This window comes from Homarus americanus, unplaced genomic scaffold (genome assembly GCF_018991925.1).
Source record: "Homarus americanus isolate GMGI-L3 unplaced genomic scaffold, GMGI_Hamer_2.0 scaffold39155, whole genome shotgun sequence".
NCBI classification, from domain to species: Eukaryota; Metazoa; Arthropoda; class Malacostraca; order Decapoda; family Nephropidae; genus Homarus; species Homarus americanus.
In genome coordinates this window covers 9,429,023-9,454,307 of record NW_024737042.1, presented here as the reverse complement: position 1 = coordinate 9,454,307, position 25,285 = coordinate 9,429,023, and the positions used below count along the sequence as shown (strand labels likewise).

The 25,285-nt window shown below is 39.3% G+C and overlaps 1 protein-coding gene across 4 annotated transcripts in view; it reads right to left on the bottom strand.

Annotated features, from left to right (window-relative positions):
- LOC121872679 (UDP-GalNAc:beta-1,3-N-acetylgalactosaminyltransferase 2-like) overlaps positions 1-25,053 on the bottom strand; it is a 30,679-nt gene extending 5,626 nt beyond the window's left edge. Inside the window, exons 1-8 of one of the 4 annotated variants that reach the window (XM_042375658.1) lie at positions 24,916-25,053; positions 22,975-23,184; positions 13,203-13,588; positions 6,186-6,306; positions 5,243-5,426; positions 3,490-3,719; positions 1,197-1,449; positions 518-572 (exon numbers count right to left, since the gene is read on the bottom strand). In XM_042375658.1, coding sequence (XP_042231592.1) covers positions 1,229-1,449; positions 3,490-3,719; positions 5,243-5,426; positions 6,186-6,306; positions 13,203-13,588; positions 22,975-23,184; positions 24,916-25,006 — 1,443 coding nt within the window. In that variant the 5' untranslated portion in view covers positions 25,007-25,053 and the 3' untranslated portion in view covers positions 518-572; positions 1,197-1,228. Of the gene's footprint in view, positions 1-517; positions 1,450-3,489; positions 3,720-5,242; positions 5,427-6,185; positions 6,307-13,202; positions 13,589-22,974; positions 23,185-24,915 lie in introns of those variants that run through there. The other 3 variants (XM_042375657.1, XM_042375655.1, XM_042375659.1) reach the window with 3 other exon arrangements.
- Between the last annotated feature and the right edge of the window lie 232 nt (positions 25,054-25,285).

The window sequence follows — 25,285 nt, the reverse complement described above, 5'->3', positions numbered from 1 at the left end:
ATGGCCGCTAATCGCCAAATCCACGAATAACATTTGCAGACTTGGAGGGGGGGTAAATTTTTTTACTTGAGTACAAAGAAATGTATATTCCCTTTATGTGTTTGCCCTTAGGACAATTATTTCTTTTACCTGAATTGTATATGTATGTGTGTGTGTGTGTGTGTGTAGACACACACACACACACAAAACACATACAAATAAATAATACTGTCATGGGAAATCCTCTCACAAATAATCAGAAACAAATGTAGTATTAAAACTTTTGAGTATTCCCTCAAGTCTACTCCGTGCTTTGTTATTAGTAAAGCACGGAGTAGACTCGAGGGTAGACTCAACATTTTTAATACTACAATAATTATTGTTTCTGATTATTTGAGAGAGGATTTTCCCATTATCATTTATCTGTATGTGTTTTGTGTGTGTGTCTACACACAGACACACACACACATAAATACAATACAGGTAAAGGAAATTACTCTCTCTAGAATGAATGGCTCCCTGTCTTAGCCGCAAAAATGCCAGCAACTTTAAAACTACACTGCAGACATTCTTGGGTACATCCAGGGTGTCATCTGTGAATAATAGAGGTCCGCAAAATAAAAATCCGCGAATTATCAGATTATCAGGGCGTACTGTATAATGCAATCTCACAAAATGCAATTTACTGTACCATATTTTATTAATAGCAATATACTTACATAAAAAGTCAATCTGCTTGGTAATAAACCTTCTGTCAACTATTCTAGATGCTTCCGAGATATAGGAGCAGAGTCAGTTGCCATGTATCTCTTGTTTTTTTGAGACTACAAGATCAAACTCCATGCACCACTTGCTATTATACAGTATCAAGTACATTGTTCATCCCTCCTCTGTGTATCATAATGGCTCTGAAGCACCCCATGCAACCTTCTGGTGATGCTACAGCTAGTAAGAAAATGAGCCAGGTTTTCCCCTACAATATGTGCAATTTAAGGGTTAAATAATAAATATTAAAAAAATGAATACTGTGTATAAATAGACAATCTAGAGTATATGCAAAAAAACTGAGCCCCAAATAAAAAAATTGCATAAAGAACCATATTACTGTATACATTAATATTTGTAGTCACCAAATCCTCTGCTACAGTTGTAAGTGAAGAATGCCATTTTTTTCCCACAAAAGTCATCTCACAACAACTAAACAATTTATTACTTACGTGATTTCTATTGAGAAAATAATGATCCTCAATTAGTTCAATTTCATTTTGTTCCAAATTGTTCTCATCTCAGTTGCTGATAACTGCTGCAGAAGTATAGTCTGAGAACAATGTGGATGTGGCAGCCAACAAGGCACATCTACTGTCTTGGAGTTCCCAGCTACTGATGCCACCCATATACCCATGCTCACATCTTCACCTCCATATGCAGTCAGATATGACCCTGCAGTAGCCAAAGTTTGTGCAAGAGATCCTGGAAATGCAAAAATTATTCTCACTCACAATATGTAAAAAATGATACCAGCAAGGACAGTAGGATGAGGTACCATATTCTAAACTCAGGAATGTTCACTAGGAAGTAGTAATTATAGAGAACAAGCGTAACTGATTTATTTCTATTTATGAGTAAAGCTACTGTATATCTAATGCCCCACTCCCTCTGAGAATTTCCAGTGAGTAATCACAACAGAAAAGCCTCCAAGATGCTATACCTAAAAAACTTTCTTTAGTTTAATTTTCAATAGATCTTGCTTTTAAGTCTTCTCACACATTTTTCTCACATGATGCCAGTTGCTTTCCCCTCACTCTCACTTCATTAACCTCACACCTGCATTACAATTGTCCAATATTCTCATCATATAATCAAACCACTAGTTAAAGCACTCAAACATCACACCTGATATCTATGGGTTTCTAACTCCTTTTACATCTACAGTACTTAGACCAGACTATCAGTTTTTCCAACTCATCCCCTAATACCAAAAGCATCTAAAGTTGCTCTTATAATAACCTTGAAATCTAAAACTGTCTGCTTAATTCCAAAAATAAATAAGGGAAAATTAATGGCTTATGCAGTCTTAAAGGAATTATGAAAATGAGAGGTAAAGAATGAGGATGTGAGACAAGCTAATTTGGTGAAGGAGCCGTTAGAAAGACACATGGGCAATAAGCGATAAATGATTGGATGGCTGAACCTTTACCAGTATCACTAAACATTTATAAACATGATGGGGGTGAGGTAAATTGTAAGAGATGAAGTTAGACAAGGGTAATTGAATGAAAAGGGATGACTGAATAAATGTGAAAGTCATTCAGTAATCAACTTAATAAGTAAAAGGAGTGATCATTAAACTTTCATGCTATGCAAAACATTTCACTCAACATAAATTCATTTATCTCAAGAGTTGATGCAGCTGTTGTACATTAATAAGCTGACAACAGAGTACAGTACAGTGAATAGATAATAAAATTCATACCCTCCTTCACTGATGGCCCTGAGTCACTGACTGGGTCTATAATAATTCTTTATGTCACATATTGGGAGCAGTTAGGTTTACAAGAGCAGTTTCCTGAGTACCCAAGAATAAATATACCCATAATCCAAGAGGGAGACTACAAATGAGGCGTTCCATGCGACAATAATGAGTCCGCCATGGGTTGAAAAACTACTTTTCTATGTCCCCACATACTTTAAACCTCAATATCCGTGAAAGACCAAAACGTCATATGACGTGACCCGAAGCCTAGGGATTAAATACTGTATAGCATTCACTTTACATTTTTGAGAAAGAGCAATTCCAAAGAAAAGTAAAAATTTTATACAGTACAGTACAGGGGCCCCTCTCCAAGTTCACGGATTTTTATTTGGCAGTCCTCTATTATTCGCGGATGACACCCTGGATGTACCCAAGAATGTCTGTGGGTAGTTTTAAAGTTGCCGGCATTTTCGCAGCTGGGACAGGGAGCCAATCGTTCTGGACAGTACTGTAATTTCCTTTAACTGTATTGTAAATATCTGTGTGTGTAGAAACACACAAAACACATACAAATAAATAATAAAGTTAAAATCCTCTCACAAAGAATCAGAAACAAATTTATTAAAATGTAACAGTCTACCCTCAATTTCGTGCTTTATTACTTTATTAATAGAGCACGGACTTGGGGGTAGACTGTCACATTTGTTTCTGATTATTTGTGAGAGTATTTTAACATTATTATGTATTTGTACAGGGGTATGTATTTTGTGTGTGTGTGTGTAGACACGCACACACACATATATACAATACAGGTAAAATAAATAATTATCCTAAGGGCAAACACATAAAGGGAATATACATTTCTTTGTACACAAGTAAAAATGTACCCCCTCCCCCCCCTCGGTCCGCAAATGTTATTCGCGGATTCGGCGATTCGCGGCCATTCTGAGAACCTAACCCCCGCAAATTGAGGGGGGGGGGGCGCGGCCTGTACATCTAAAGTCTTCAATTTCTGCTACAAAATGGCTGCCACTAACCTGTCATGAGGTACCCTGCACCTGAAGGAAATGTTGGATATGTTAGAGAAGGATACTCTGTGTCAGCCCATTTCCCATACATTGGTACAGAACGATGATGCTGAAATTGGGACCACCATGTGGGAACTGAATACACTTCATTCTTTGTCAGTAAGTCCAGAAGAGATATATTCACAAAGGTGTCATCATCTACTTTCATTATGAATGATGAATTGTACTTGTGAGTCACCCTGAAAAAACAAAAAGTGTACAGGCAGTCCCCCAATTTATGGAGGGAAAAAATCAAATGTACGAAAATCTGAAATTGTGATTTTGTTTTCATAATTTTTTTAACAGCATTAGAAGATGCTGAGGTGGTGACACATCATCTCAGGGCTTCCTGTACCTGACCTGGTCTGTTTATAAAGACAAACTAAAAACATATTATACTGTACTAAGAGTGGTTAGCTAAAAAATAAAACATGTTATGGCACACAAGATTGATAAGTGAGACAATGGCAAGATGCTGACTCAAGCTATTTTCACTGTGGGAAGGCTGATGTGTATAGTATTGCATGTTTAATCTGATGCCAAAGGAAAGAATAAAATGTTAAATGGAAAAGTTTAGCATTTCTTCTTCAGATAAAATCTCATAAAATTCAATTCAGTGAAAGTAAAACAACTCAAATGTATATACTGTACTGTATGTACAGTGCAGTAGACTTGCTGTTGGTGTGTCACTATGAAATTAAAACCATGTCTTGGCTGGGCCTCACAGTTTCACTACAACCGGTGAAGCAGTTTCTCGGTAACAAGATGTCTTCCATGGCATGTGCAGTACATGTATTTCACTTAGTACATTTGTTGACTTTTAATTGTTGTATACACCAAAACTTCTCACTAAAAACATGTTTCATAGCATTTCAAGATGCCCCCCCCCCCTTTACTGATATGCATAAGCTTAATTTTTCAAGTTAAGAAACAATATCAATTTCCACTGTATGTATTAATACTGAATGCTATATGGCTGATGTTGCTATGAAGCAGGTCGTGTTTAAAGCTCAAAGAAATTAAAATCTAAGAAATATTCTTAAACATATTTTTTTTCCATCAATACTGACAACTCTATCAGTGAACAACACTCCTAATTTATTAATGAATAGTTTAATATAATCCCCTTGTCACATGAATTCTATCTCACTTATATGCAGTGCACACACAGATTGCCTACTGTATATTTAAAATAGCCCTTAAAACGAGAAGGGTTGAGGGAGATGTTTGCACTGTAACTGGTGCACACGCTTGACACATGATCGCAAATTTTTTTAACTTTATACTTAGTTCTACAGGGTATATCATTTAAGAAATTACTACAGATGAAATGCAAGATGAGGATCTAAGGTCTTGTCGAACCTAGCAGTACATCCATAAGCAGCACACGATACTGGCATTTTTATATGTTATGCACACAAAGAGAAACATGTGCACCTGTGAGCTGGCGATTGTTAACTGGTGGAACACGGCCGCAACCTAGCCTCTTTTGCCAACCACAATATGGCCACGGGCAGCTCAGAGTGACCTCACTTTTCTGAGCAGATGCTGCCTCCACCCTATTATACCTCCATGGTTGAGTCTGCCTGCATTAAGGTGACTAGCTTAGAGACACTGCAGTATTACACTAGTTTTCTGGTCATACACTTGTGCCACCTATAGAGGTACAGCCAGTCTCATGGGTCATATCCATATGTTACACCAGACACATATATAAGCTTACCACTTCAAAAATGTCAAAACTTTGTGAGGTAAATGAGAATAAACATCCATTAGTGGTAAAGTAAGCACATCTTGGTATTCCTTTTCTTCGTTTTCAATCTTCATTTGTAGGTCATCAAGGTAACTCTTCCACTCCCTCATCCTCAGGTGTTGCTCCTTTATATGCTTCAACATCACATTTTTGTCTGTTAAGAAAATCATAACTCCAGTAAGGAGATTCTCCAATTAACCCCTTGAGTATGGTGTTGCCTCTGAGCTGAATAAAATCATCTGGCATTAGCCAAATAAAATATTAAAAGTGGCATCTCCATTGTGAAGGGGTTAAGACATTAAAATACAAAATATCTCATCTTAACACAACTTTTTCCTCACAAACAAAGGACTGACCTTGCTAAACCTTATGTCAGAGCCTAGGATAATCGAGTGAGTGGAAAATACCAGTCTTTGCTGTAACACACAACTTCATTCACGACCATATCAAAAAGATTTTTAATTTTCAAATATATTTATTTTACCAAACTTTTAGATAAACTATTCTGGATTATTATAGTAAAGAAATGGAGTTTCTAACTTAATTAGAACTGCATTTACGGACTCCGGTAGTTAAGACTCAAGGAAAACATCCCCAGCACCCAGAAACATTCTGGGGAAGTGCGCTATTATCTGTGTGTGCAAGATGTCTAGTTTAGACACTCAGAAACTTTTCCCAGGAACCGGAAAAGATTCCGGAGATAAGGAATTTTTGAGGGTTTGAGAAGTCGTCTGGTTAGCCGGAAATCTCTCATCCCCGGAAGTGCTCTGCACCAATTGCAAGTTTGAATATTAACAATAAATAATATGGGTTGGAATTCTGTTACACCCTATATAAATACTGTATATATAAAAGTACTGTACAGTACAGTATTTAACCAATATACTACAGTACAGTGGTTTTAAACACTAACCTGCCATATTGAATTTTACTGATGCTAGGGGACACGATGTTCCTCTCCATTTGGTCACGACATTCTTTCTTGTGCGAACAAACTTGTACTCAACAAGTGAACTATTAGTCCATTCACATACCTGAGGATTAATTTTTTTTTATTTTCATGCTAGACAGATGAATAAAAGACGACTGCATTAAATAGCAAATAAAATGTACCAAAGACAGAGAAATGGTATTGTGTTAATATTTCTATTATCCTCTTTTAATTTGCAATGTTTGTTGCAAAGTGAGCAATGTAAAAGTATCTCTTGGCATCTTGGGATAATGAATATCTTTTCACTACCAACTATCTGTGTATCATTTTTCATTAGGGTACTTCAACAATAACATTCTTCACCATGCTGATGCTAAACCTACAGCTTCAACGCTCGACCAACACTACAGCTACTATTTTTACTCAATGGCTTCTTGTTCATTTTTTCTCCAATTTTTCTTTTGCTCTTCCAAAGCACCTGAAGGTATGTCTTCTTATATTTTAGCTAATCCCTACTCCATTATATTTCTGCATATTACTTCTTCATACAGCACAAGGGTATGTTAATTGTTCATATCTTACAAATTCTCAAATTATCATATACTGTACAGCTATTCCTCGCCATACAAATGGGGGTTAGGTTCCCTGAAACCCATTCATTATACTGTACAATATTCGTATACAGTACTGAATAGGATACCATATGGGAAAATAGGATTTGGTTCCCAATGATGAGAAAACCCCAATATTATGGCAAAAAATAATACACAAAGAGCAAAAACATACAAACTACTATATTTTAGTACCTAATTAATGTACTGTAAATTTGTACCTTGCTGACGTAATTTAGTACTTAGGAACTACAGGCACTCTCTGATTTACATCATGGCAAAAATCGTCATTTAGATATAAAGTAAAGTCGTTTAATAATTAGGAAACATTATTTGATACAAGTAGCTGGTCTGATATAGAATTGTTTTGAATCTCATGCGGACCAGTGTGGCGGTGAGGTGGCATCGCCTGTTCGTCTCACCCATGCGTTTCCAGCCTGTCAATATAGTCTCATGCTTTTTGCCTTGGTGACAACAACTGGTGCTGCTTTGTTGATTATTTATAAACCCAACATAAAAAGAACATACTCATGCCTGGAAAATGCCCTGCTGGTACTGCACCCAAAAAATCCAGTCTTTCCATCAGTTAAGACATGAAAATTCAGGAAGTGTGCAGTCTGAAGAGAGACAGGCTGGGGACAAGACAGCACTTGGGAAGACAGAGGTATAGGAGACAGGCTGGGGAGGCGAGTGGCCTTGACAGTAACATCACAAAGGAAAGCAATATGCCTTTAGACATACAGTTCTTGGTTAGTTTAAGTCTGTGAGTCTTTTTTATTTAATTATTTAAGTGATGCTTATAATAGAAAAGTAGAGAAAGAATAATTGCTGGCGTGGCTTGTGGTGTGGCAAACAGGCGGCCACTCGTGGGTGACATCAAAGCTTTAGCCAACTGAGAGAACCTCTAACACTACTCAGGATGGTTACCATTTAGTGATGTATTAATTTTTTTATTTGTGTAATAAATATGTATTTACATACAGTATAGTCTGGATTTACGCGGTTTTGGTTAACGCGTTTGGTCATTTACACGGTGCCTTGCCAGAATCGAAATGCTTTAATTACTGTACGCGGTAAATTTGGTCATTTACGCAGCGAGTCGCTGGAGGGTCCAGACGCGCCAAGCTATTTTTGATTCAAGCAGCCCGCCATCCCGTCATGCTTTAGCACAAGCGGAGCGAGTAAGGTTGCGCAGTATGTTGCTGTTACGTTATCAGTGACATTATATGACATACAGTGAGTTCTGCTATAACGGGTGTTTTGTCAACACGAATTGGCTCTAATGCAATTGATGAATAGAGGAACAATATTTGTAAAACGTGAACGCATTTGCTCTCACGCGATTCCACTCAAACAGTTGCTGTGGCTTGGCGCGGGGTTATGCAGTGTTTACAGTTCACATTTGATATCACATGTTCAATTGATTTATGTGTTTTGTTTATGAAGAATTGCAGAAATAATTTATGTAATATTTATGTATACAGTATACCTGTACAGTACATGTAAATTGTAAAATTTTAAATAAGAGAGAAAAACAAAATATGTAGCGTTTTAGACCCGAGCGCTCTGTTGACACCACACGATCAGTCTGAAACACGTGTGAAGTTTTTAAGTGTCCTCAGTGATTTCTGATTACTGTTTCTCCAATTTTGTGACTATGGAAAAGAAGAATATCTCCGGGAAGCGTTCTGGTGATTGCATTTCCGGTGGTGATCGTAAAAGAAAGGCTATAACACTTGAAGAAAAGCTTGATGTTGTCAATCGTTTTGAAAATAAGGAAAGAACATGTGATATTGTGCGTGCAACGGGAATAAAGGAATCTACTTTACGCACCATTAGAGACAATGCAGCAAAGATTAAAGCAAGCTGTATTGGTGGAAAAACCTTGAGTGCTAGCAAAAGTGTGAGATCACGGCCAAAGGAACTTGAGGAGATGGAATGGCTTCTAAGTGTTTGGATAGAAGATCAAACGAAAAAGCGATCTGGGACCAGCTTCCTCACCATTAAAGAGAAAGCCTTATCAATATATGAGGACCTAAAGAAAAACTGAACCTGATGATGATGATGATACTGATGATGACAACTGTCAAATCCTGTCTGCATGACTCCTCAACATCAACCTTCTCCCCCATCAAGTTATATTCATATTTTTTCAAGGTAAAGTGTAACATTTACTGTATGATTTCATTATTAGATATGAATGTAACATTTATTTAGACTGTGCTATCCTTTGTGTTAGGCTAACTACGAAAAAAATTTCGATTTCGAGTAATCTGCACCTAACCCTATTTTCTCCATAAGCCCTGTTATTTCTATTACGCGAATTTCTATAACACGATGTTTTACAAGAACACAACTATCGCGTTATAGCAGAACTGACTGTATCAGACTGTGATTGGGCCACGCATCCTTAACTCCCTCCCCCGCTAGCTGTGATTGGTTCAATATAATATGACGTGCCCTGCCACCACAGAGAAACCGTTACCCGCGTCAGTCGCCCTCTTCCCAGTCACCCCATGTATACTGTACTGTGCTCTATATTGTTACCGCTAATCTCGTAAGAATGGCATCCACTGGACCCCCACCACCACAGAAAAACCTTGCATTACCTGGACCCAGCCGCTCCAAGCCAAAGAAGATACGACGTGCCCTAAGTTACGAAGTTAAGTACAAGATCGTACAAGAGTTAGAAAAAGGAACAAGGCAAGTTGATTTAGCACGCCAGCATGGCATGAACGAATCTACGATCCGGACGATCAAAAAGGATGCCGCCAAGATAAAAGAACACATGAGCATCACAAAGTCTGCAGGTGCTTCAATGGTGAAGTACTGCCAGAACAAGGTGCTGCTCAAGACTGAGAATTTGCTGGTGAGCTACTTGATTCGTCAGGCAAGACAGAACATGGCGGTCGACACGCGCTCAGTTCAGGACTACGCACGTGAACTGTACAAAGCAGTGGCACGTAAGATGGGAATTGCAGAGCCCAAACCCTTCAATGCTTCCTCTGGGTGGCTGCAAGGGTTTAAGAAGAGGAACAAGATCACCAACATTAACACTGTTGGTGAAGGAGCGAGTGCTGACCATGCTGCGGCGAGTGATTTTCCTCCATTCTTACGAGAAGTTATGGAGGAATGACAGTACACCGACGACCAGGTGTTCAACGTGGATGAGTCCGGTCTGTTTTGGAAAAAGTTACCTACCAAGACCTTCGTTGTCAAGTCTGCCAGCAAGTGTCGGGGCCGGAAATTGCAGAAGGAGCGCATCACCGTCTTGTTTACCACCAATGCCTCTGGTACCTGTAAGCTCAAGTTATCGGTGATCCACACAGCCCGCAAGCCGCACGCTTACAAGAACATGGACATGACCAAGCTAAATGTCCACTGGCTAACCGCATGTTAGGCGTGGATGTTCACTGCTCTGTCCCTCTCCTGGGTTGACGACTGTTTCGTTCCCGACGTCAAGAAATTCTGCGAGCAACAGAATGTTCCATTCAACATTTTGTTGCTCCTTGACAACGCACCATGACACTCGCCCCTACTGTTGGATCGTCACCCCAACGTAAAAGTGGTCTTCCTTCCTCCCAACACTACGTCGTTAATCCAGCCCATGGACCAGGAATTGATATGCAACGTTAAGGCTGCATTCTCTGCAAAGAAGTTTAAGCTCCTGAACGACTGTACACCAAGGATGAGTTGCGTAACCTGGGTGACACCGATAGCGAGAGCGACGACGAGGAAGAAGAGTTGGCCGAGCAAGAAGTTCGCATCAAACAGTTTTGGAAGAAATTCAAAGTCAAGAAAGCTGTTGATTTCTTGGTGGAGGCATGGGGGCAGCTGTCTGTGGCAACGATTCGTCACGCATGGCAACATGTGTTGCAAGGTATCCCAGGTGGGAGGCAGAGTCAACCTGTGACTGGTGAGGTTCAGTCTGTTGCAGTGGCAGTGGACCTCCTAAGAGAAGCTGCGCAGAGTGTTACAGCTGCAGGCTTCTCCGAGACCACCAACGAAGACATTATGGAGGTGATCAGGGATCCTGAGGTGACTGCCAACGAGATGTTGGAAGACGATGACGTCAGTGAAGATGCAGGTGGTGCAGCAGCCCGAGAACAACAGAAGTTAACACATGGTAATGTAAAGGATGCCATCGAGTTTGCAGAGAAACTCAAGCTCGTCCTTTCCAACGACCCTGACGATCACCGCTATGAAGTCTTCAATAACCAGTTGTTGCACATTATGGAGCCGTACATCAAGATGTATCACGAACATGTCAACACTAACGGTCAGCGTAACATCACGGACTTCTTTGCCCGCAACCCACCACAGCCAGCCCAAGTCAGTGATAGTGACAGTGATGGTGACTTTGAGGGATTTGTCAGGGAGGCCCTGACAACATGGTGGATAGTGATGGTGATTCACCTGAGGGCCAGTAATCTGCCCTCTGCCTCGGAACCAGCCCCCATCAACTTATGCCGACCCATCTCTTCTACTAACGTAAGTGTTAAACCTAACCTAACCTTGATTTTTTCTAACCTAACCTAAGTGTTAAACCTTGATTTTTCTAACCTAACATAAGTGTTAAACCTTGATTTTTCTTTTACCTGGTACAGTACATTATTCTCTTATTGATATTTCTCTTCTATATTATGTGTGTGTGCATACCATCATAAAATTAAGATAATAGTTTTACTATAACGTACGTATTGTGTCGCAAAAAGTGGAGTTTGGGGGTCGGCCCAGTCTCTATTTCAATTAATCCCATATGTTCTGTTATTTCATTTACCTGTTTCTCGTTTTACGTGGGCCTCCACGGGTTCAATTGACCGCGTAAATGCAGACTACACTTTATATCATTTACTTTTAATCTGTACATAACTTTAGTTTGCAATTATAATACTGTACAAAGTTAGTAGTCTGCTCTGGTTCACACATAATGAGAGGCTCTACACTCCTACACTCACTGAGTCATTCTCATTTTCCCCTAAGCCAAGCGTAAAGTTGAATGCAATAAGTTAAATACTGTATGCGTAAGATGTGACACAAATATATTTTATAATTGTAATAACCCATGTAAATGTTTATAAGACATGCAAGGAACATTTTTACTTGAATGTTCTGACACATATCATAAGTAGTTAAATGGATATACAAGTAATATCTCTGTTAGCCGGAATCCCTCTTAATCACAACTCTCCGATACCTGGAATTGAAATTTTCCGAAGGGCACATTTTCTGGAAAATTACGAGAAAATTTTCCCAGTATACCTGGAAAATTCCAGGGATGGGTGAATTTGTTCCGGGTTTGAGAAATGAAATTCAGGTGCATTTTATGGAAATTCCGAGAAAATTTTCCCAGTGCCAGAAAATTCCAGGGATGGAGGATAATTTTTTTAGGTTCAAGAGATGATGTAATGGGCAATTTCTGGAACTTCTGAGAACATATCCGTTACCTGGAAAATTCCAGGGATGAGGGATTTTTTTTCCCGGCTTTGAGAGAGTTATCTAGTTACCCGGAAAGCTCTCATTCACAAAAGTGCTCTGCACCAACTGTTCCGGCTAATGGAGATATCACTTATTCATACATGGATTAAATTACTCACAGACAGATTAATAAATATACATATAAAGAATCTGAGGCAGAGCAACGAGCAGATAGACAGACACTGTATAGGGATATGCATATAAAGACATTTTGGTTTTAAGAAAATTTCAGCCATTTTTAAATAAAATCTAATTTCTGTACCTGTATTTCAGGTACCTCGTAACCTTCACTTCACTAACTGTAAAGTTAGGTATCCATTTATAACTGGGTGGATTAAGGGTGCCCTGGGCACAAAACAGTGACTCTTAGGACAAGAAATGAATGCAGCAATCCCTCAATTGCCATATTCCACATTTCACAACTACTGTACAGGCAGTGAAAGATAATTTCCTTTCTGGCTGACCATGTAAAAATGAAAGACTGTTGAACGTTTAGCAAGGACCAACTAAGTTTTATATTAAGTTTTCTTTCAGTAGCACAATTACAAAGATATTCCCTTCCCAACCTTCACACTTTACTTCTCTCAGGAACTAAGCTCACTAATTACATGATACTGAACCTCTCTAGTATGATCTCCATAACATTACTGTAGAAGTAATATTGTACTGTTGTATAGTAACATAAAAGTCTTAGATACAGTAATTTGTCTGGATAAAACAAATTATTGAAGACAAATATTATTGCCTGAATTTATAAACACAGTACTGTATGTACAATATATTGTACAGTATACAGTATTGTGATTGTTCCCAAAACATGACATAAACAAGACAACACTGAGAGCTAATTAAACATTACTATACAGTATACAAAACATTAAATGGGATTTTTAACAAGTAAACAACATACCCACTTCATCCCTGACTGAAGAGAAAACAGTTCTTCCCCACACACGTCTCCGCCATCTTCCCCTTTCTTGTACACTCTCAGTTCTCCTTCAAATTCCTTTGGCAGATGTAAAGGAGCCAGTAACTTAATATTACAATACCCATCCTCTTCTGAACAGATTTTATCTTTTAATTGCACTCTTTCAATTACTTCTTCAGCATCTTGAAGCAAGATGAAAATATTATTGGCCCTTTTCATAAGGTTTGCTCGTACACTAATTTCTTCCACAATTATAGGATGTAGAACTCTGAATCCTAGTCCAATATAACATTCAGAATCCCTCAAACTACTGTTAATTAACAAATTTTTGCTCTTGAAGAAAGATTGTACCTCTGACCTTTCAATTTCTGAAACAACAAATTTTTTTTTTTAATTGGCACCACTATAAATTACTACTAAACATTCATGGATTTTATTCAGTATACAATAGTACTGTATGCAAAAAATAATAATAAAATAAAATTAATTAAAAAATAACAGTACTCTACACCCGTATTTGGTAGAAAGAAAAGAGAAAATAGAACTACAAAAATGCTGACTTAAAATAAACACTGTAGTTCATGCAGTAAGAGAGATTCATGTACAGGTGCTTTACATACTGTACAGTACTTCCCTTCAACAATGATGCTATTCTACGCCTAACTGGATAATTACTGCATCATGGAACACCTTATATCACTTAATACAGTGGTCCCTCGGTTAACGAACACAATCCGTTCCAGCAGGTTGTTCGTTAACCGAAAAATTCGTTAACCGAAACCATTGTTTCAATGGGTTTTTGGGTAATTGGTTCCAGCTCACCGAAAATTGCCTAAATTCAACAAAAATGGTAGAAAAGTTCACTTACTTTGAGGTGTGTATGTAGAAGGCTCCTGGATGATGATGATGGGAATTAGAATGGGGGTGGAGGAGAAGGAAGAAGAGAAGGCATTGGGGTGGAAGAGAAGTCACCCTATGGCACCATTTCACCCATAAAATTTTAGTTCTCTTGGTGTATTTCAAGATTATTTTCTTTAAATCAACACTGCACTGCATTATATATTGTCAATATGTAAAATATATTTCAAAATGACCAATAATTTGCTTGGAAACACAGAAAAAAAGCATTTAGTTGAAGAAAGTCTCAAGCAAGATGTTACCTCCAGTGAAAACAGAGAGACTAACGCCTGTTTGCTGTGTTAAGAGGCTGGATGCCGCGCATTAAACTAGTCACTTTACATTCAATTATGTTCAATAATTGTTAAAATGACTAAAAAATTGAATATTAAACTTTTAAAATTATTGAATAGTATAAACTTCTTGATATTTACTAAAATAGTAAGGAATTTAAGCCCTAGAACCGATTAATGTATTGGCGGACTAATACTAAAGCTGGTTGACCGGCCAGTGCAAGCGAAAACATGTTGAGATCGGTTCGTAAGAAATTCGTTAACCGAATTTTTGTTCGTTAACCGAGGAGTTCGTTAACCGAGGGACCACTGTATAGTGTACTGTATATATGCAGTACATTACTGTATTTCTTCCTGAAACAGGTCTTAGAACAAGTGTACTATACTACAGTACTGTACTGGTAAAAAATTGGTAGGATATTCTTGTCAAAGGAGTAGCTCAGAATTGCTGAGAAGGATTCACATTTGTAAATATCAAGTCCGTAAATCAAATCTCAATTAAACAATAGAAAGTAATATACAATACAGTTCTAATAATCACTGATAACCTGTTGTGAGTTTTGTATTGTAATGTACAGTACTGAGAAAGTGGCAACAGAGAACATACAGTGCAAGTCCGGATTATAGGAACATCTCTGTATACCTGTACAGGTAACTGGAAGTAAGGACCACAAGAACTTGGTATCCTATCATTCTTATGTTCCTGCAGTCTTTACCTTTGGTCACATGGAACTATTCTTATACTGTATATCTGAGAGTACAAATTCTGTGCACTCTCTTTGTACAGTAGACTCTCACTAATAACGACTTCCACAATAACGTTTTCGACATTAACGGTAAGTTACAATAGATACCCATTTTCAATAATAACGTCTGGATTCTCTTGAATAACGGAGATTTCGTGGGAAGCGTCCGAGAGCATCAATGATAGCGTTTGTTTGCTGCCATGTTGTCCGCTCCGCCTCACTCCCTAGTCACTCTCACTCTCATACATGCTCCGTGGAATACAGCGCTGCGCCCACGTGTGAGATTTTCGCCTCTATAACCAGTGGTTGCTAGGATCAGTGGTCAACAATGGCTTCTGCGTTTTTGCCATTTGGGGACTAGGGGAGGTGGTGGAGGGAGTGATTGGCTGCCTGAATGCCTGGGAACTTTTAAAGTGAATGAGAAAAAAGACCCCAAAGCTAAGAGACAAAGTCACAAGAAGCGTGCCTACTCGGTCAAGGATAAAGACAAGATTGTTGAGTTCATTGAAAGTGGTGCACGGAACATTGATATTGTGAGGAAATTGAACTGTCCTGAGTCTACAGTGCGAAATATTAAGAAGAACTTAGAGGAGACCAAGAAGAGTATTGAGCTGGCTAAGAAATATTTCGGTAGTGATGGAAATGCAAGGCGAGCTATGAATGATAAAAGTGACAGAAACAGGTTGTTAGTGATAACAGAGAATTTTCTTGTGAAATGGTTAGCTTGTAGAATGAAAGACAGTGCAAGTGTTAGCGGCCCTCAGATACGAGATCAAGCAAGGGTACTGTACACTGCTGTAGCTCAAAAGAAAAACATTAAGTCTCCCCCTCCTTTCAATGCCTCAGTAGGGTGGCTGCATAAGTTTAAGATTAGAAGTGGCATAAACTATGCAAAGTATCAGGGTGAGGCTTCGTCTGCTGACTTAGTGGCTGCAGATTCCTTCCCTGAAATTGCCAATCAAATCATTCAAGAGGGAGGTTATACCCTGGGTCAGATTTTTAACTGTGACAAAACCGGGTTGTTTTGGAAAAAAATCCCCTAAAGCAACATTTATCTCTAAGAAAGAAAAACAGGCAAAAGGTGTGAAAGTGGCAAAGGATCGCTTTAGTGTCCTCCTAACCTGTAATGCTTCAGGTGACAAGGGATGTGATATGTCCAAACTGAATGTCTAATGGGAAAAGACAAATAAAGGCTACATGTCCACGGAGTTACCAAGGAAGTGGTTTGACGATTGTTTTGTTGAGGATGCCAAAGAATACTGCAGGAAGAAGAATGTAGCCTGCAAAGTGGTGCTCTTTCTAGACAATGCCCCCAGTCATGCACGATTTCTAGTAGGACGTCACCCTAGCGTTGCGGTTATGTTTCTACCACCAAATACAACCTCCAAAATACAGCCACGAGACCAAGAAATCATAGCGAATGTAAAGTTGCTGTACTACAAATATGTCCATGACAAGATGAGGAAGGAAACTGATAAGCAAGAAGAAGTGAAGGAAATTGCTGAAACTGTGAGCAGTAGCGAGGAGGAGGGTCCACCCCTTGCCACCTCTGCTGCTCCGCCTGGCTCACTCACACCCTCCGCCTCTGCTGCTCCGCCTGTCTCACTCACAGCCTCCGCCTCCACTCCTCCTCCTGGCGTACCTTTAACCTCCACAGTGACTGTTACTGCCTTCTGGAAAAATTATAACATTCGCCAGGCAGTGAATTTCTTTGTAAAAGCCTGGGGAAATACTACGAAAGCAACCGTTAGGCATGCCTGATCGGCACTCCTGCCACAACTCAAGTCAACCGAGACGAAGAGACAGCAGCCAACAGAGCTAATGAACCAAGTGTTGGAAACCGTCCGCAGTATCCCAGCCCCAGGATTTCAAGAAGTGACTCTGGAAGATTTAGAAGAACTGATGCAAGAAGGTAACACAAATGATGTCGAGGATCTCCTGGAGGATGAAGAAGGTGCTGAGAGTGGTGATGCAGCGAGTGATGCAGGGGAGACCGAACAGAGGAAAAATGATCCAAGACATTGAGAGTGAATCAGGTGAAAGGGAGAAGGTGATTGGAGTTATAGAATCTATTTCAAGAAAATACCAGAAGCAGTACAACGAGCGAGTGAATGCCCGGCAGCAGTCACTCATCACTCGCTTTCTTTCACAATGCCGGTCAGCCGAGGAAGACCAACAGAGAGAGGTTGAAGTTGATGAAGACATTGATGACATTGGGGAAATGCCTGAAGATTTTGACTTTACGGGGTTTGATGAAGTGTTTGCGGAAGTGGGTGAACCGGGTGCGAGAGGCCAGCATGGGGAAGGGGACGGAGATGGGGCCAGGGATGTGGGCGGAGGTTCGACGCAGTAGCCTCCATGCCCCAGCCTCGTAACAATCAACACACTAAGCACATCAAAAACTCCCCCAAGCTACGGGTGTTATATTACTCAAATTCTTTATTCTGATGATTGAATAACAAATCTTTTTATTTCAGCTAACAAAAAGTGTTAGGCAAGGCTTCAAAGGGGAACAAATGGGTGAAATTCTCGGGGCGGTGGCACCAATAAACCCTTTTTACACGTATTTTAATGTCACACAAATAACGTTTTCGCTAATAACGGCGTTTATCAGGCACCTATTAGACGTTATTGACGAGAGCCTATTGTAGTCACAACTGTGAAGGATGTGAAAGTTAAGCTCTTCAAGTTATTGATATTATGATGCTACTTTGATTTATACTACAATACAGTTCAACCTTAGCATAAGACTTGAAATTCCCAAAATCCTATCAACATTGGACATTTTTGGACCATGTCATTCTCATCTGGCTTATATTGTATCTAAAAATATCCTAAAAATTGGGTAAGGTAGATTTCGAATGACAGTCCAGCCAAAAACAGTACAGTACTGTACTCAGCGACGGATTAAGGGCTTGGGGGCCCTGGGCGACACCTAGCAGTGGGGGCCCCCCTGCTGACAACTGAAAATAAATATAGGTAATATCCATGGTCAATAGAAACAATAAAATCTAGTAATAATGACACATTTACAAATTATTTACAGCTACTCCCCGACTTACGACCTACTCGACTTACGACCACCTGGACATACGACCGCCTCAGTCGTTCCAAAATTTTGTCAAATTATGTATTTTCGAGTCCCAACATCAGTGATTGCACTGTGTACTGACAAAATTTTTGTTTGTAATTCACTTTAAAATGACTGGCAAGCTTAAAAGTGAGAGTTTTGTGGTACTGAGAAGAAAAAGAGACACCCATTTTAGATTTTCTATGCATTATTTAAGCATTTTCGACTTACAACCATTTCGACTGACGACCTGGATTTGGGTCCCTAAACCCATCGTAAGTCGGGGAGCAGATGTATTCCATTCAAAGAAAGCGTATACATTCATTTACAAATGCACTTCTCGTGATTTTTTCTAGCAAATAAATGCATCACATTGTCAAATGGAAGTTCTCTTGAAATGTCTGACTTGGTGCTTAATAGCATCAGATTGTTAAGTCTCTCCTGGCGCATTTGGTCCACAGCCTGTTGTTGATCAGTTTCATTTGAGAGAAGGAACGCTCCCCAGTAGAATTGGAGAACATTAACACCAGACATATCCTCAAAACCATTTCTAAATTTGGAAATGCTGATTGTAAGCCATCGTTTTCCTTTATAATTCTGTAATAAAACGACTCATTGGGCTCATCCGCAGCTTTTGCATACAACTTTACCAGAGACGAGAATTGGAGATGTTTTCAACAATATCTTTTCCATAAGTTTGCAGAAGATTTTCTGAAGCAGAATGAACAGCATCAGCTGACATGGTTTTCAAATTGCTTAAAAAGCCGAAGCGATCCTTCACCAACGTGTATGCAGAAATCCTTTCGTTTAGGGATACCACTAGGTGATCAATGTCTGTGAGGAAGCATTTTGTTCGGAAATTGTCTCTTGGACTGAGATCCACTTCACTTGAACGTCCATAATCCAGTGGAGCGAGCCATACGTTTGATCGCCTCTGACGACCTGAATGGACAAACTCGGTGCTTCCTGCCAGATCTTTTGCTTTTTCCTCATAGGCATCAAAACTGTCTCGCTTTCTTTCAACGAAACATTTCAAGGAAACCAGCGAATTTACTGCTGATTGAAGAATTAGTTTTGGATCTTGAAGAAATTTGTGTGGTGTAGTGTTCACTTATTTATACAGCTTTTTATTATTTTATTATAATCTTTGTGTTAAATAAGTTAAATCAGTTCACCAAACATGAGTTTTAGTAGGAAATATTTGTGGCGGCCTGGTGGAGTTACACCACCGTAGAGTCAAGACCTATTCAGACGTTGCTCGTGCTGAGCAGCTGCCTCCCTTGGCCAATGTTCGGCCCATTCTCCAAGCCCTCTCCCCGACCCATCCTCACCACCGGGATATCAACATAATCAAAAGTGACAATTTCGTTTCGGAAAAAAGTGGGACCAGTGTTGAACAGTGATGAACAGCGTTTAAGCCAGTGAATTCAGCACTAGACAGTACCAGTGAGAGCCATGACCCACCAGTGAGATAAGTACCCCTGGGAACTGACCGCCATCTTCTGACAAGGAGGTGCTTATCAGTCCACCATGGGAACAACAGTGGGTCGGCTTCACACCTGACTTCAAAATAACACACCACCACCCAGTAGGGTGGGGTACTGTGACACCACCCGGTGTCCCCATGACCGCGTGAGGTCCTTCATAACACCAGAAGACGAGTTTCTGCACCACGTGAACACCACACCACCCAGTGTCTCCATGACCACGTGAGGTCCTTCATATCAACACCCGAGGACGAGTTACACCACGTGAACATCACACCACCTGGCGTCTCCATGACCAGTCCAGGCCCGGGCCATCAACTGTAAACTATAATAATTTGTATGTTCAATTCATGTTCCTTCTTCTTTCAGTAATGAAAGCTTTTGTTAAACGACCCACCCACCCCATGTCTCTGTATGTAATAAGTCATTTTTGTTCAATGTATATTTTCAGCCTTCGGGCTGCAGAACTTTTTCAATAAACTGTTAATTATTATTATTATTATAAATGTTGCACAGCGAGTGTTAGGCAATCTGTTCCACTTGTTTATCGCTCTGTGGTAAAGGTTTTTAAAACTTTTTTTTACAATGTTGTGGACAGCCCTAGATGTGGGGGGCCCTGGGCGTGCGCCCGGTACGCCCTCCCCATAATCCGGGCCTGACTGTACAGTACAATATTGTGAACGACTACCATAGGCTACTCCCATGTCTTTGGCCTTGGTCGCTCTTACTTAATTTGGTACATACTGATTATATAAAATTCTAAAATATCTCATATATTCTGACACATTCCAAATACCCATCTAAATACAGTATGATGCTAAATACACTGGCAATGATAAACATGTTTATAAATGGTTTAAACAATGTTGTAGTAAAGGCATCGGCATCCATATTTCTGGGTCACTTTGAGAGAATGGACCAGCATATACTGTACAGTACATAAGAACATAAGAATGGAGGAAATGAGGCGCTGGTGGTAGAGCGGTACCGCTCTTGCCTCGCAAACAAGATGTCACGGGTTCGATTCCCGGGCCGGCGGAAGTTGTTTGGACACTCTTCCTAGTCCCCTTGGTCCCTGTTCACTTAGCAGCAAAATAGGTACCTGCTGTAAATCGAAAGTTGCATATTCGTATTCAGGGACAAGTTGTTGGAGCTTCCAATAACTTGCTTAGACATAAACCATTGACTCTTCAGGCTTCTACGCCTTTGACTCTTCAGGCTTCTACGTCCTTAACTCATGAGACATAAGGCAAGCATGAACCCAGCATGCTTCCCTGTTGGGCGCTGTAAACGCTTCTGCGCTTCACCTTGCACAAGGATGTAGGGGGAGGCACCCCCAAAGGAGGAAACTGCAGCAGGCCTATTGGCCCATACTGGGCAGTCCCATTTACACCCAACCCCTAATACTCATATATCCATCCAACCTATGTTTGAAGCTATCCAGCATATTCGAGTTAATGATGATGTTTGGTAACTTGTTCCATTCATCCACTAATCTATTTCTAAACCAATGTTTATCTATTTCGTGCCTAAATCTAAATTTCTCTAATTTAAAGCCATTGTTAAGAGTTTGCTCCTGGTTGGATCATTTGAGTACCTTTATTATATCCCCTTTGTTCACCCCTGACTTCCATCATATTGCCCCTCACTCTACGTCTCTCGAGGGAGTGCAAATTAAGATGCTTTAACCTGTCTGTGTACTCGAGGTTCCTAATGCCAGGAATTATTCTTGTCATTCTCCTCTGAATTTTTTCTAGGGATTCTATATCCATTCTGTAATACGGTGACCAGAATTGAACTGCGTAATCCAAGTGAGGTCTCACAAGTGCAAAATATAGTTTTAGGATGACCTCTCTTAGTCTTCTAACTGACACTCCTTTGTATGAACCCAAGTACTTAATTAGCCTTGTTTCGAGCAAATACACATTGTTTACTTAGTTTAAGATTCCTACTTATCATTACTCATAAATCTTTCTCACATTCGGATTTCTCAATAACATCATTGTTCATCTGATATCTGGTTTCTCTGTCTATATCTCCTAGACTAAGTATTTTACATTTGTCCACATTGAATTTCATCTGCCATTTTTCAGACCATTCAATTTTTTTTTTAATCTTCCTGTAGTTTTGCGGAGTCTTCGTCAGATTTAACTGCTCGCCCTATTTTAGTGTCATCGGCAAATTTACTTATGTTGCTGTCTACGCCGATATCTATGTCGTTTATGTATATAATAAATAATAATGGTCCAAGTGCTGAGCCTTGGGGAACTCCACTACTGTAGTGACGTTACTCCGATCAGATTTAGTGCCATTAATGCTCACTTGCTGTTTTCTGTCCTGTAACCAAGCCCTAATCCATTTTAAAATATCTCCTCCAATGCCATGAGCCTCCACTTTTCTTATTATTAGTCTTTCGTGGGGGACTGTCAAAGGCTTACTAAAGTCAAGATACATGTATACCACATCATAGTCGTGCCCCTCGTTCACTGATTCGAAAACAGATGAAAAGAATGTAAATAGATTAGTTAGACATGAACGCCCGCTTGTAAAGCCATGTTGGGAATCATTGATCAACTTGTGCGTCTCCAGGTGATTTCGAATAGAGTTTGAAATTATTGCTTCCAGTAATTTGCCTGCAATTGATAATAAGCTGATTGGATGGTAGTTGGAGGATAGTGATCTATCTCCCTACTTGAAAATCGGTATTACATTCGCTATCCTCCAGGATTCTGGTACTATACCCGTTTTTAATGACATTCCTTTAATACTCTGGCAGCATCTATAACCCCTTCCTTCATCTGCATGTCAATGACTACTTATAATGAGAGAGGAAATTAATTTTTCAGCACCAAAAATTACAAAAACTTTTGCCCTAAAACTTAATTTTGGTCAAAATTTCATGAAGAAAGGTAGTCCTCGACATGCTGAATAAGAATCTGTGGTCGAAATGTTAGAAATTTTGATAATTAATTGTCCTAATAGTCTAAGAAATATAATTGTTTTTATAATTAATTTACCCAATTACAATGAGGATGGTTACTTATCAGAATTTAAAATGTTTGGCCACAGACACTTAATTTGCTCGTCAAAGACTACCTATACTGTACTGTGCTGAGATTTTAAGCAAAATTTCAACCCTAAAAAGGCCATAATTAAGCAGGAAAATTAAATATAAAAATTTTAAACTCAGTGACTACCCCCTACACTTTCCTAATACTGTACTTGTACTGTATTCAAATAACACTTCTCTAAACAACTTACCTTCATTTACATGCCACCTTTGACAAGTGTAAGAGGAGATGCGATCTGCAGGATGCACTGCACAGTCTGTTTCCCCGAGGACAAACACCAGCTCCATATCGGGTATATCTTGGACCAATGAGCCCCAGGTGTGGCGTATGGCATGACGGTGAGAGACATGATCTCTTGCTGATATAACACCAACGACAAGTCTTTTAGAAGTAACTCCCACTGTAAAAGTGAAGTGAAATAATTTTTTTTTTTAAATTTTCATAGCATTATTTAACTGTGTTTACTACCTACCGGTACCATATTATATGATCAACCAAAACCTAATCATATTCTATGCCCTTCTTCACTGATAATATCTACAGTTTTGGTACTGGTAAACCAGTATACTGCACTATACTGTATTGTACATCTAAATGCTAAATACATGAGAAGTAGCCCAAACATGCCAATACTGTATCAGTAGGGTAAGCTCCACTTCCAAGTACAGTACAGTACAGTACACTCTAGGACTAGTCATGGACAGCCACACTGAACCTACACTAGTGACTGTTGGCAATGAGGATCATTTTTAACTGCAATATGGGTACAGCCCCCCCCCCCAAGTTCGCGGATTTTTACTTCGCGGTTCTTGGTTATTTGCGGATGACACCCTGGATGTACCCAAGAGTGTCTGTGGGTAGTTTTAAAGTTGCCGGTATTTCTGCGGCTGGGACAGGGAGCCATTTGTTCTAGAGACAGTAATTACCTTTACCTGTACAGGTATTGTAAATATGTGTGTGTGTAGACACACACACACACACAAACACATTAAAATAAATAATAATGGGAAAATACTCTCACAAATAATAAGAAACAAATTTATTAAAAATGTGAGTCTACCCTCAATTCCGTTCTCTATTACAGTACTTTATTAGTAGAGCACGGACTTCAGGGTAGACTGTCACATTTTTAATAAATTTGTTTCTGATTATTTGTGAGAGTATTTTCCAATTTTTATTTATTTGAATGTGTTTTGTGTGTGAGTGTATGTCTACACACACACACACACATATATACAATACTACAGGTAAAATAAATATAGGTTGGGCATGTTAGGTCAGGTTCTATTAGGTTTTATGTATTATCATGTTAATTTATGTGTTAAACAACTTATCTTAATATTGAGGTTGATATAAATCAGCAATGGCGAGCAGGAATTCGTGGAAGCGTTCACCATCATTTATAGGAAACGACTCTTGAAGAGGGATTCAGCGAGGTAAACAACAAAAGTGGCGGTGGGAGGAGAATTGTGAAGCAGGATAGAGTACAGTAAATAAACAAAATAATAATAATAATTAAAATCATAATAGAAAGTTGTCGTTTCTTTTAATATACTTAAAATCACCAAAAAACTAAGTACGGCAAAAATAAAGAAAATCAGCAAACGGCTTCTGGTGGTGGCCATTATCTACACCTCTACCCATTATTATCATCAGTGAGTTTTGATTTGATGAATAATTTATTGTGGAACCCGCCAACACAGTAAATCACTCCGCCGCCCGGGGTGCCTAGCGTCGATGCGGCCGTATCATCACACTTCTAGAAAATGCCTCAAATTTCACCATAGCATAGTAAGTTCTTTCTGTTTAATATACTGGGGGTCTGGGGGCTCGGTAAGGAAGATAGGTTTGGTTAGGTTGATTAGGTCTTTCTTCATACCCACAAATGTCCACTACAATTTAACAGTGAAAATCCAGTGTTTTCATATTTTTTTTTCAACCAATTCCGCTCATTGGTTAGTCGTATATAATTTCCCTTTTTTTATTTCAAACGGAGCATTTCCCATTAAAACTAAGGTCAGGTCTGAACAAAACACATGAAACATCAGAAATCAAACATCTCGTGAAAAAATTCGACGATGTGCTAAAACAAATAATTATCACTCTCACTAATGATATACTAAAAACTTACCATCCCTTTCTATTTCAGTTACTCTCACAATGTAAGTAACAAGAGCTATGAGGATGATCACCAGGCTAGGAGCACACAGCCGCCGCTCCATCAGTCACACTGTTTACACTTGAGACTTTTATTTCAGGGTTGCCAACTCGGATTTTCAAATGTCGCTAGGCTGGTACCTAAAAGTAGCTAAATCTTCCATGGAAAGTCGCTAGCTATTATTCCCAAGTTTCTTGAATGGTAAAATTGTCTGTCTTTCTGCACTAAACGGCTCTTCTGCTTTCCTGTGTTTTTTTAGTGTTTTTGTGTTTTTCAATGTCGCATAACTTAGCAGACAAAGCACACTTGCAAACTTTACAAAATCCTTTTTTATTATCTCCTG